Source organism: Cynoglossus semilaevis, chromosome 12 (assembly GCF_000523025.1).
Source record: "Cynoglossus semilaevis isolate Cse_v1.0 chromosome 12, Cse_v1.0, whole genome shotgun sequence".
NCBI lineage: Eukaryota > Metazoa > Chordata > Actinopteri > Pleuronectiformes > Cynoglossidae > Cynoglossus > Cynoglossus semilaevis.
The window spans coordinates 15,224,757-15,238,400 of NC_024318.1; the positions used below are offsets into that span (position 1 = coordinate 15,224,757).

A 13,644-nucleotide genomic window follows, 5' to 3' on the forward strand; every position below is an offset into this window, starting at 1 on the left:
CTGTTGCCATTGGATACTTCCCTGCCATTATATTTAAAGTTGTTCTTTTTTTTTACCAAACCAGTTTGTGTTTGGAATGCGTTTGCAATGCAAAACTACAGATCATAACAACAAATGTGTGCATGTTTACCTGCAGAACTGGAGAGGCCCCTAACTGAGCCTCAGATCCGTGTGGTGTGTAGGCAGACCTTGGAGGCCTTGTCTTACCTCCATGAGAGCAAAGTCATCCACAGAGACTTGAAAGCTGGAAATATTCTCCTTTCCTTGGATGGAGAAGTGAAACTGGGTATGATTTTCTTATCTGTTTCTACTAGCTAACAATATACGTTTTGTTTTTTTCTTATTATTTGAAGGTTTATTTTCAGTGAATAAAAGCTTGTGTAAGCAGATATTAAGATACAAAACATGAACAATGAATGACTCATTACCAGTTTCTCATTTAGCTATTGATTATTTTTCCCATTAACAGATAACTAAGGACAGTTAGTGATCCATAGCTGCTGAGTTTTTCCTTGTGCACTGATTATCAATGAAGCATTATGGCATCGGTGAAGTACACAGAACTTAGCCAACATTTGAAAACATCAAAAGAATAAAGAAGTCATCCATGTGGTATCATGCTTTAAGTTATTACATTAGTCTTAATGAAGTCTCACCACTGCTTTAACAGCCAGAGTTGCTGAATCCTAGACTCGCAGGCAGCTTGTCTTGTCAGAGCCAAACAAACAATAATTATCAAGCGGTCACCAGAGACTTAATGATCTCTTTCTTCTTTCAATGTGTGTTCTGTCAGTGATATTGGGGAAAAAAAGAAATAGAGCAGACAGAAATAGATGCACACGTAACAGAAGTGCTGGCAGTGATGAAGGACGTCTGCCCATAAAGGGAAAGCTATTTAGTCGGGAATGATTTCTGTATTTAAACTGTTACTCTTGTTAAAATGCTTTATGTAGTTGTTGTTCCGCGCTGGATTTTATTGAGTCATTTATCAGTTGGCTTCCCTGATAAAACTAATCCATTAATTTCTACTTTCAGCTGACTTTGGTGTCTCTGCTAAAAATACCAAGACGTTACAGAGAAGAGATTCTTTCATTGGCACTCCATACTGGTGAGTGATCCTGCCCTATACAAGGGTACTCACCCCTGTCCAGATTATAATAGCGTCCCTCATGGTTTTCTTTACTTTGTCTTAATGTTGTCTCTCTAAACACATTTTTGGCAGCCTCAAATGTTGTGTAGGCTTTTCTGGTCCTCCAGACACACATAAATGATTTATGAACTTGCTAAAAAAAAAAAGCTGACATTATATTTCTATTTAGCACATGCGTATTGTTTGTTTTTTTTTCTTAAAACCCACTGATTTGTCCTTTCACAGGATGGCACCTGAGGTAGTAATGTGTGAAACGTCAAAGGACCGTCCGTATGACTATAAAGCTGACATCTGGTCCCTGGGGGTAACCCTGATAGAACTGGCACAAATTGAACCTCCCAACCATGAGATGAATCCCATGAGGGTGCTGCTGAAAATAGCCAAGTCCGAGCCGCCCACACTCATGCAACCCTCACGCTGGTAAGATGATGATAACTGGAGAGGTGGCACAGATTTGCTCCTGCTTTAGAGATAAGATGGTGACTGTTGATATGGGAGGAGGAGTGAATTGAAAATGTCTAGAAGGAACAACTGTATTGAAGACACTGCAGATCAGGTCATGGATACAACACTGGTACACTAGTAACATGCTGATCAGTCCTTTTTGTTTTGTTTTGTTTTGTTATCATCAAGGTCACCAGAATTCAGCGATTTTCTGCGGAAAGCACTTGATAAGAACGTGGACAATCGGTGGGGCTGTGCACAACTCTTACAGGTAAGTTCCTCCCCACAGACTGCTGTCACCTGTCAGTAGATAACCCAAAAGAACAGTCAATAGAATAACCTAAAGACTGCATGTACACAAGAGAAGCGAGCTAACCAAGCGAGAGGCACAGCCCCAGGGTTACATATTTGAAGTTGTCTTCAGTTTGTTTTTTTGCACTACACATATGCTGTCCTGTTATCTCAAAAATGCCTTGAGGCACAAATGTCCACATGGTGTCGGATAAGATTTTGCTGGTGGAAGTTCAAGAGTATTCACTTCACATTGGTCCCATTCTTGTTCACGGCTCCCTGGAATAAGACTTTCACTTACAGAAATTTAACTAAAAGATTTAATGTAAATGTGATGAAACAATCACATAAATGGCATTAGTTCTAGATTAAAAAAAAGTCGTTTGTTGACTGGCATTTCTTTCATCCTCGTAGCACCCCTTTGTCACCAGTGTAACTGACAGCAGACCCCTCAGAGAGCTCATAGCTGAGGCCAAAGCTGAAGTAACGGAGGAGATTGAGGAGAGCAAAGAGGAAGAGGAGGAGGAGGAGCCTGAAACACCTCTGGTATGTTGCTTCATCAGTTTGTCTACTCAAACTGTTATCAATTTTTTTTAATGTAATTTGAGCTCTTTTTGCTATTGTATTCTGTAAGGACATTTTTTCCAAAATTGTCTAAAAAGTCATTTATCATTTGTCTCACAGTGACTTACAAATGTTCCCATTGTTCCCCCAGTAATGTGCATAACAGTTATTCACAAACTTTTATCTTTATATTCCTGTTTTTATGTCCTAAAGAAAATAAACACCTTTTAGAATTAAAATTAGAGTTAATCTAAACTTATATCAGCTTTATTAGCATTAGATACCATGACATCAGGGATGCAGGAATATCTGTGAGATTACAACACATGATTTGGAAATGACAAGTAATGTTTTTGGGTGATTTCTTTTTTTGTTTGTTTTTATTTTGTGGTTAAAATTTGTTCCAGTTAAGCTACCAGTTCTGGTAATGTGAAAAAAAAAAGATATAAAAATAGCTGCGAAGATGTTCTGTATGTTATGTATACTCGTAAAATGACTCACCAACCTCCCACAGTTGTTCAACTTTACTGAGTAAATGTAAGCATTTCACATTACTAATTTTTCATTGTGCTGCACTCAGCCTGTTCCTGGACACAAACGTGGACCATCAGATGTCAGTGTTGCCAGCTCAGAGGATGACAAAGCCCCGCCCACTCCTCCAGCACTGGAGTCTGTTACAGAAAAGACGGAGGCAGAGGCAGCCGAAGACCAGACTAGCGATAAGCTTTCAGATGAAGGACTTGGTACAAGTGAAGTAGACAAGACCGAAGAGGAGAAACTCAATGAAGTGTCTGATGCCAGTAATGAAGATCTGGCCTCTGGTGTAGAAGAGCCTACAAAGAACCATGTAGTCCAGGAACCTGAGGAGATCAAACCAGAGGACGTTCACAGTAGAGAGGTTCCTACTGAGCCAGCTGTAGTATTGCAGCCTAAAGAACCCACAGAAGTCCAGGAACTTGTTCAAGAAACACAAGAGGTTGAAACAATAGATGGACCTGTTCAAGAAGAGGAAGAAGACAAAATAAAGGAAAGTACAGAAGAAACAGAGGAACAACCTATTAATGAGTTAGAAAATGGTGAATCTGTAAGAGAGGAACCTGATGTAGGAATAAGCAAAGAACCAATTGAGGAATCTTCTCAGGGTAAAGTGACAGAGGCCATTGATGTAAATATAGTCACAGAGTTAATAGAGTCAAATGTAAAGGAAGCAGAAACTAAAGAAGAAACAGACACAAAGATATGTGTGGATGAGTCACCCACGGACATTGTGTCAGAAGAGACCAAAGAGAGCAAGCCAGAGAAAAAGCCTGGAGATGAGGCAGTCGAAGATGTGGAACAACCTGAGCAGGAGACTCAGAGTGCAGAGAAGATAGAAGTGGAGAAGGAAGACACAACCACAGTCAGCGATGAAGCCAAAGACACAAGTGAAGATGTGCAACCAGTGGTACCATCTGATGATGTCCAGGTCAAGGAAGATGACAAAGATGTTGCCCGTGCCAATGAGACAATTTCACAGGATGCTGCATCTGTCCCAGAGAGTGGAGCAGACTCTGAAATTAAGGTGGAAACAGGAAGTCCCACCGTGAGTAAGCCAGATATGGAGAAGGACTCTGACTCTGGAAGCAGCTCCACTGTAGAGAGCAACAGCCTGGACCTCAACCTGTCCATCTCCAGCTTCCTGTCCAAGAGCAAGGAAGGGGGTTCAATTTCTATGCAAGTAAGGCAGTGATAACCTATTTCACAACCTCCTCTGCTTAATTGTCAAACAGCCTATTTTACGCCTTTTTCATTGGTTTCAGGAGTCAAGGCGTCAGAAGAAGACGTTGAAGAAAACACGCAAGTTCATGGTTGATGGTGTGGAGGTCAGTGTGACAACATCAAAGATAGTGACGGATAACGACACCAAGAGCGAGGAGATGAGGTTCCTGAGGTATGTCTGTTTTCAGTCTACTCACTGTTCAACGTAAATAGTTTACCAGGTTTCACAGTTCCCTCTGGTTTTAATAAACATCTGTTTAATTTCTGTTGCTGTCATCTCACATTCTGTCTTTTAAAGACATTAGGTCTGTACCAGTTCATAGAAGATAATCAGAAATTCTGTATGGGAGAGTTTTGTTGTTTGTGCCTTACGAGAAAGATATTTAATTCAAAGTGACATCTCTAAAGTGTGACAAACCCTTACTCAAACTATTTTGAAATGGTTTCAAATGGTTTTTGAAATTGAACAGCATAAATATTATCACACGTTGACAGCACTGGGTTTGTGGTTTCCTCAGGCGGCAAGAGTTGAGAGAGCTCCGCCTCCTGCAGAAGGAGGAGCAGAGGGCCCAGCAGCAACTGAGCAACAAGCTTCAGCAGCAACGAGAGCACATCTACCGGCGCTTTGAACAGGAAACTACAGTGAGTCATTTTGTTCATATCACAGCGCAATGACCTTTCATTTCCCTTTTCTTTTTCTTTTTTTTTTTTTAAGGGAACAAGTTGTTTCTGAGTATGAATACCTGTAGCTGTGGGATTTACATCGTTCATCAGTCAGAACATTTAGTTAAGCTGAAATGGGAGTAGTCACAATTAACAGTTTTGACCTGATTAATCATGATTATTCAACATTCCTAAACAAGACTTAAACTAAACTTTTTTCTTTTTGCATATTGCTAGGGCAGAAAGACAAATACCAGCTGGTAGATGTGTGTTTCACACTTTATTTGTAACTAATCAAAATGATGGGAATTATTAATATGGAAAAATTGCAAAGGTATAACTCAGAGTTTAGCTTTATAGAATTATCCATTTTAGTCAATTTATGACCATTTGACATATAGCTTGCCACCTACAGATGTAAACCTGCTCTCAGTGAGTCCTACACTGAGGATTCTATAGCCTATATATGTAATATTATTGATAATCTCACTAGCAGAAATCAATGTTCACTCCAACAAAGACCAGTATTCACCATGTTTTGGTCAATAACTCAAGCACTGATATCCTGACCTCTGTAAATATGTTTCTGTCTGACTTCTTATATAAAAAAATGTCTTTCTCTATCTATACAGGCTAAGAAGCGTCAGTATGATCAAGAAGTTGAAAATCTGGAGAAGAAACAGAAGCAGACCATTGAGCGACTGGAGCAGGATCACACCAGCCGGCTCCGAGATGAGGCCAAGCGCATCAAAGCAGATCAGGACAAGGAGCTTTCCAAATTCCAAAACATGCTAAAGAACCGCAAAAAGGAGGTAAGGTCCAACTTAACCATATCTGTTGGGGGGAAAAAAAGAGCTTTTGCATGTGGTACACACAATGTGTACTATGTGGTGCTATTTCCGTGGAAGTGGGCTGCTTTACTGTGCTGCTTGTTACTTTATATGAGTAAGTGATGGTAACAGTTAAACTGTGCTGTCTGGTTTCTCTCTGCTTTATGCTGCATCTTATTGTCTCTATTATTCATCTTCCCAGAGGCTTCTGGTTGCTATTGTTCTGTTACTTGTTACTTCAAGTACTTAGAGCCTTAACTTAGGGCCAAGTTTAAAACATGTGTGAGCATTTTATAGTGTACGACGTAGGAATTCTTCATCCCTCTGCTTTGCCTCTTTGAGCTTTTAATGATTTCTTGGGATTTTTTTTTTGATTGCTTCATAACAGTGCATTTCTGCAGCTCTGTTGTAGTTGTAGTGCCATTGTGGTCCTCTGTGCTTTAATGTCACTTAGTGCTGAATTTTAAGCTTGTGGTTTCCTTGTTGTTAAGTGTACATAAAATCTTTCTGTATTTAAGGTTAGGTAAATCTGACTGCTAAAGCTTTTATCTGCTGAATAGCCTACTGCCCTGTGATAAATGTCCAGTATATTTGTTCTTCTTGTTTTTCTAAGGCATCAATGCGCTCTTATTGTCAATCTGTAAAGTTATTGTTTTTGTTGACTAACCTTATTTTTTGTGCGAGTGTGTGGGATGACTTTATACATTTGTGTTTTTCCCTCTTGGTGGTAGACTCCTTTGCTGAAATGATTAATGCATCAAAGTGACTGATATGGAATTTAAATCAGGGAAATTATCAGTGATCACATCAAAATAGCTTATTTTTTGTGTATTTGAGTTTTAATCACTAATTGATGATTCTCTTACCAAAAAACAATCAACTAAATTTGCTCTATTTATAAGAACTTAATGATTTGGTCACGCAAAAGTATCTCATTAAAAGTTATCATGATACATGTATATAATTTAGGAAAGAAAAAATATGAAGATATTTATTTTAGTTTTAGCCTTCAACTGTAATTTCGCATTAAATCTTTTAATGTTTTGATTTATAAATTTATAAATGTATTTGTTTCCAACTCAGTTACTCTGCTTTTTAAAATCTCTGTCTCTTGGCTTGTCGTTCACTTTCTCTTGACATTATGATTTCAAATCTACTCACTCTGACTCCTCTGAAATGATCAGGAAAAAACGACTAATCATAGACGGGCTAACTTGTTCAAACATGATCACATTTATTCTCAGAAAACTGGCTTAAATCGGTTGGTGGCTGGATATCAGAATCTCTCCTGGTGAAGTGGGCTGTGCATGCTTTCTACAGCCTTGTTAAATTTCTAAAATACAAATACAGCACCTACCAGTGTCTGCGTACACACTTTAGGTCAAACAGGAAGTTGGACAGTCACCCAAACACATGAGAAAAGAGCTCATGAAACGCTTAAAGGAGGATCTATCGCTCCACAAGACCGCAGAGGTAAACCATCACCTGATCCCTCTTTTTTACAAGGCCTTTGCACACTCACATATTTGTTATTTTCTATGTTTGTAGATTTATTCCCTTAAGGTCATTTTTTAACAAGAAAGGTCTATTTTATCACCCAACCCCAAAACATATTTTAGGTATTTTCCCTTAAAGGGGACATGTTGTATAATTGACTTTTGTCAGGGTTTTGGTACACACATTTATATATATGGAGTGCCAGTTTCAACGGCTATGTTGAAATTTTTATAACCTGTCAAAAATTGGAAATATCTCTAGTTCTATTTAAAAATAAAGCTGAGCCACTGTGTTCAGCAGTGCACCCTCACCCCCCCAGTGATTAGTATATATAAATTTTACTTATAAATTTTAAGTCGAAATTTCACACCTTCAGTCAACCATGGCTTTCTTTGGTTGATTACACCCCTACTAATAATACCCTAACACAATGAAACAGTACAAGTTTCACAAAAATGACTAAAAATGCACTAATTTGCCTTAAAATACCTAGCTATGTCCTTTTTGTGGTTTAAATTCAGAAGAAATATACCATTTTGAAATGTCATCCATTGATCAATAGCAACTTACTTTATTAAAAAGAAAAATAATTAGGTCAAAACAGATTTAATATAAAGCAACATTACTTCAAGTATTTGTTTACTTTTGATTAATTCAGCTGGACAATACTACCAAGTACTGCGCAGCTCTCGATTAGTGGATTTTGAGTCAAATGTCATGGCCTCTGTCTGCAACGACTTTCTGGAGTTGATTAAAGCCCTAGTCTTCATGTACATCTGTTAATAAGATAACAACAGAGATGTACACAACAGCTAATTCTTGGTCACGTCAGACAATACTTACGGTATCTGGTCTGACGGGGAAGCGAGGTTGATAGATTTGGTGGATTTCAAATGCTGTGTCTATTTACAGGTAGCAGAAATGCACGTTCTGAGATTTGCCAATTGTCTGCTTTTCAGTTTTGTGCAATGCATTTCGAATTTGTTTGTTGTACAAAGGCCTTAACCTTTTACCTTTTCTTCTTTTTCTCTCCTTGTCGTATACTGTTCTTTTTTATTTTATTTATGCTTTTGTCATAGCCGCTAAGAATATTTGGCTTAGCCCCAACTACGGAAACAATCCACCTGATTTAACCCATTTATTCTACCACTACCTTCCTTTTCTGAGTGAAGTGGAATATGTAAACCATTCTAGTTTAGATTCCACGGTAGCACAGAATTGATGTTTACATAACGTGTTGGAAACAATTAAGTCACAGGAGCAAAAACAGACACTGTGCCCATAATGATTCATACATGTGTCACGTAGACGACAGCCGTCTTCTTCAGGTGACTGGCTAACAGAAAGCTCTACTGCTAGATTGAATAACCAAAACTGCTGAATTTATGAACTAATCTATATTCCTAACCATAACCAGTAAATGAGCTGCAGTCTATCAGCTCAGTATTCCAAATATGGAAAATTCCATCAACCATGTAGCACAGGAATGCTGTGTGTTTGTGTGTGAGAGAGATTTCCAGCCTGCTGTGTGCTGTCTGTCCCTAATCTGGGTGAGTGCGCTGTATGCTCTCCTCCGCAGGCAGTGGCCCAGGTTATGATACAGTCTTTTCAGTTGTCCTCATGTGCACTCTTCAACGCTCAGATGCAGGATGTAAGTCCCCACCCACCATCCCCACCTCCCCTTCTGCCCTGTTTCTTCTTCTCTGGCCCATACTTAGATGTGCACACAACTATGCGACAGGGCAGTGTGTGATGGTTCAGTTACAGACACGTGTAAGCATGGGCGGTGTGTCATCATCACCACTGTGTTTGTTTATCTGTGGTCCCTCTGATCCTCTCCTGCTCCGTAGTTGATTTTTTTTTTTTTCCGTCACAAGTCCACAAATGCCCTGCATTTATTCTGGACACATATAAGGATGGTAGTTTTTTATTTCCAAAATCTAACTTAACTTAGTATTAATAATAATAATTTTAAAAATAATCTCCCCTCTAAAAAACCTATACTTAGAGTAGTAGAATTTTTTTTTATTACATGCACCATGTTGTGTTTTGTAGAAGTGTAAATCTGCTTTTCAGATGCTTTGCATTACATCGTCTGTCTAGCAGGAGTTTTGCCAACAGCACAACAGTGTAGCACCACCTTCTTGTTTCACTGAAGGGAGGACACTATAAAATATCGTGTAGTGCTCAGGGTGCCCTCTACTGGAAGACACAATGAATTGTCTTTTTTTCCTTTTACTTTAAACGCCAAACAATTTAGCTGTTTCATTTTTTTTCTAATATAAAAATATATGTAATGTAAAAAATCTAATTTTTTTCATTTGCAAAAGTCCAGAGCTAACATGCTAAATTTAATTTGCTAATTTTAAATTAGTCAAATTAATTGGTGATAGCTATCTTAATCACCATCCTACCATATTTCGTTCTACTAGAAATAGCTTTGTTTTTATTGTATCTACAGGGAGGAAATAGCGGTGTTGGTCGCGTGTGTAGGCATGCTGCACATAGCCTTCATTGATGTAAATGTCAGTGTAGATGTTGTTTTACATTGGAGTGTGGTTTTGAACTGAACTGATGACTTTCTCTCTTCACTTTCCATCGTGGACTGTTGCCATCCATGATCTCTGCGTGTCCTCTCCACCGATTCCAGTCGATGACGTGGCTTCTCAGTGCTCTGTGTTGTGTTGAGTTTGAAGTGGATGACTTGATTAGGTTATTCAATGCTGTGTTATCAGCCGCTGTCTCTTTGCTCGCTCTCCCTTCCTCTGTCTCTCTGTGATCCCTGAGGATTTGTCGATGACATTTCTGACTGGAATTCTTCTCTGGCTTCAACAGGAGCAGGAGTTTCTGCAGAAGCAACAACAAGACCTGGATGGAGCTTTAAAGAAAATCATCCAGCAGCACAAACTGGAGATTGCAACTATAGAGAGAGACTGCCTCAACCACAAGCAACAGTTGATGAGAGGTAGGAGCTCAAGGAAAATGGTGTTAGATGGTGTGGTTTCTAATTTTTAAGATAACAACTTAATCAATTCCAGTGGGTAATAATAAGTGTGAACATGAACAGTTACATGGAGAAGAACAAGCTCACAGACACAGACTGTCTATCAGAGCATGTTCCAGCATGTAATCTGTCTGCTTGGATCACATGCACATGTTTGTCTGATGGCTCACAGTCACGAGGCCTCACTGATGTCCTGTTTGTGTAGCTCGAGAAGCAGCCATGTGGGAATTGGAGGAGCGCCACCTGCAGGAAAAGCACCAGCAATTGAAGCAGCAGCTGAAAGACCAGTACTTCCTGCAAAGACACCAGCTGCTGAAGAGACATGAGAAGGTAAGAGCGCAGGAAAGGATGTGTGGTGTTTACCAAGCTTTGACTCTTTTACAACTGCTATGTGTGTGTATGTCATCTGTAGGAGATGGAGCAGATGCAGCGCTACAACCAGAGGCTGATAGAGGAGATGAAAAACAAACAGACTCAGGAAAGAGTCCGTCTGCCTAAGATCCAGCGCAGTGAGGCCAAGACCCGCATGGCCATGTTTAAGAAGAGCCTCCGAATCACTGCTACTGCAGCCGCTACGCCGGAGCAGGAGAGAGAACGCATTAAACAGGTACAGAGAGCAGCACAGCTCAAACTTTAAATGACATCAAACTCATAGATAGATCATGGGTAGGTTACAGTATGTCACCTAAAACATAAAAATGACATCTTGCTGTACGGCAACCTTACCTAAGGAAATGTCAGTATTATATACGAACATGGGCTTGAATGCCATTTATTTAGTGATGATTGAAAGGTAGTTTTCGCAGGTTCATGTCAGTGAAAAAACAGCAGTCATTGTGCTAGTACTAAAAGTAGAAATTTGCATTGATGTACCTTTTGTGCATCGACTGTCTGTACTGGTCTCATGCTGTTCCGTGTGACTTAACAGGAACATAAAACCTCGAGATGTTAAATATTTACAAATATTAGGTCATGATTTCAGTGCTGTTTTGTGTGGCTTCCTTTTATCCAAATATTGTCCAAGCACTTCCTGGTGTTTGTTACATTTGTTTATTCTGTTATGCAAATTTGCTTAGTGGGTGTGACGGTGTGTTTTTCTGTTACCTCATTGAAAGATATCACAAACAGAAGACAGACAAGTGTCTATTAGCTGACACCTTCTGACCTGGGGTTAATCAGGGGGCCGCTTTATTAGTTGTGTTGCCAGTCATTATACATCTGACTGGCAAGCCACTGGGAAGAGTTAGAGTTAGGACAGAGAGGCTTGGTTTTCATGTATTTGTCATTAACTGTGAACTCTCTGTTTCCAACAGTTTGCTTCTCAGGAAGAAAAGAGGCAGAAGACCGAGAGGATGAATCAGCACCAGAAACACGAGAACCAGATGAGAGACCTGCAGCTGCAGTGTGATTCTAACATCAGGGAGCTGCAGCAGCTTCAGGTGAAGCAGCCACACCACCCACACATCCATACAGTCACATTGTTCTGTAAAGAAATCTCTTAGATTGTAAATGGTGTGAGGATGATGCAGGAGAAAAGATGGGGAGGGGGGGGGAGACAATTTAGAAACGATTGTAATGTCTCACAGCATTTTCTTTTTATTGTACAGAATGAAAAGTGCCACCTTCTGATTGAACATGAGACGGAGAAGCTGAAGGAGCTGGACGAGGAGCACAGCCAGGAGATAAAGGAGTGGAGGGAGAAGCTGAGGCCCAGGAAGAAGGTAATAACTTCACTGCACAATTTAACAAAAAAAAGAGAATTATTTTATTATATAATTAAATAATATTTTATTAATTATAATTATTATGTTAACTATAAATTAAAGAAATTTAAGAAATGTTTACAAACTGCTGTTGTTTAGACATAGATTTAATTCACATGTACATAGTAATACATACCTGTATGAATCATCAGGTCCTTTGTTGTCCATTTCTTGTTGTATAATTTTATATTAAATCTTGGCCCTTTGTCTGTGCTTCCCCCTGCAGGCGCTAGAGGAGGAGTTCACGCGGAAGCTTCAGGAGCAGGAGGTTTTCTTCAAGATGAGCGGGGAATCAGAATGCCTTAACCCCACCACCCAGAGCAGAGTGTCCAAATTTTACCCCATACCCAATCTTCACAACGCCGGTTTATAGCCTCTCATCTGTCCGTGCTGCTGAAAATGGTGGTGGAAAAAAATGCACTTTGTGAGCATGTCAACAAATTGAATTGGTAGCGATGGAGGACACTGCTTACCAGACCACCTCCTGTTGCTGTATGAATGATCTCCAGTGCCTCATTTATCCTTTAATTTCATTTTTTTCTCTTGCGTTTTCAGAGCTTCAGATGAAACAGTGCCCCCTAAACTAGTGTTGCACTTATTAGATCATTTAAAGCCCCAAGACATATTACAGAGAATCAAAGTTTTGCATCCGTAATTAGCTGATGATTAACTGCGTCGCCTCAGTGAGAAAAACAAAGTATTGCGATCTCTAAACTGTGAATTCCAAAGAAAAGAAATCTACTTTGTCGTTAACATGTTTGCATTAACACACAGGCAGCAATTGTATAATCGGTGATAAAAATCCACTGACCTGTGTTTTCCTGAGCAGTGCTGAAATGTAAACAGAAGCGATTCTTAAGGCATGTACAGCTGTTCATTTGCACTGTTTTGCAACAAAAGCTGAAGCTCGCAAAAGTTTAGTCAAACGCCGCTTCTAAGAAATCATTTTAGCTTCTCTATGAAAAATTAAGTATTAAATATTTTATGACGTTATAGTTTCTTTACACTGATATTTTAATGCTGATGTCACTTCTTGGCACCAGAATCATAACGTTCCTAATTTGCCACTGCGTATCTTCCGCGCGTTGTAATCACGTCTGCTGAAATCAACATTGATGAGTATCTGTCATGAATGCTGGATTTTTATCAGGGTTATATCGTAGACACTATACGGCCCATAGATTCAAATGGTTGTTTTTTTTTTTAAATATTATTTTTGTTAAGTTACAGCATTTAATGTCTTTACATTTTCATTTTCTAACAGTGAACATTGTTAGCATATGCATTTCTAATGTCCAATTAAATGTATTAATGTCTTCACAAATGTTTTTTTTTCTCATTGTAAATAAAATATTGACTTTACTCTGTTTTTTCATTACAGACAGTGCCCAACTTATGAACACAACAGGTTCCGAGAGGCTGTTCGTACACTGAATTGTCATTATATATACTTAAGCCCAAAATTATTCTTACCCCTGTCAATTACAAAGAATGTATTAATTTTTTCAGTTACATATTAGTATTTCACTTCAGATTTTACTTAAATGTTTACTTAAAGAAAGCCATAACCAATTTATTTAAGATTTAAGAAATTATAAGTCCAGGAACTCTGGACCGTTCCTCCTTTGCAAATGTTTCCAGATCTTTGAAGTTGGAGGGTTTCCGTGCAGTCACCCGTTT

General features: G+C 39.0%; 1 protein-coding gene across 5 annotated transcripts in view; it reads left to right on the plus strand.

Annotated features, from left to right (window-relative positions):
• slka (STE20-like kinase a) overlaps positions 1-13,326 on the plus strand; it is a 66,132-nt gene extending 52,806 nt beyond the window's left edge. For 2 of the 5 annotated variants that reach the window (XM_025060528.1, XM_025060527.1), the window contains 17 exons: positions 137-286; positions 1,036-1,108; positions 1,376-1,570; positions 1,784-1,865; positions 2,300-2,431; positions 3,030-4,166; positions 4,249-4,379; positions 4,726-4,849; positions 5,503-5,682; positions 7,081-7,173; positions 8,777-8,848; positions 10,033-10,162; positions 10,407-10,531; positions 10,614-10,808; positions 11,515-11,640; positions 11,809-11,922; positions 12,191-13,326. In XM_025060528.1, coding sequence (XP_024916296.1) covers positions 137-286; positions 1,036-1,108; positions 1,376-1,570; positions 1,784-1,865; positions 2,300-2,431; positions 3,030-4,166; positions 4,249-4,379; positions 4,726-4,849; positions 5,503-5,682; positions 7,081-7,173; positions 8,777-8,848; positions 10,033-10,162; positions 10,407-10,531; positions 10,614-10,808; positions 11,515-11,640; positions 11,809-11,922; positions 12,191-12,337 — 3,206 coding nt within the window. In that variant the 3' untranslated portion in view covers positions 12,338-13,326. The remainder of the gene's footprint in view (positions 1-136; positions 287-1,035; positions 1,109-1,375; positions 1,571-1,783; positions 1,866-2,299; positions 2,432-3,029; positions 4,167-4,248; positions 4,380-4,725; positions 4,850-5,502; positions 5,683-7,080; positions 7,174-8,776; positions 8,849-10,032; positions 10,163-10,406; positions 10,532-10,613; positions 10,809-11,514; positions 11,641-11,808; positions 11,923-12,190) is intronic. The other 3 variants (XM_008322371.3, XM_017037297.2, XM_008322372.3) reach the window with 3 other exon arrangements.
• The last annotated feature ends 318 nt before the right edge of the window (positions 13,327-13,644 follow it).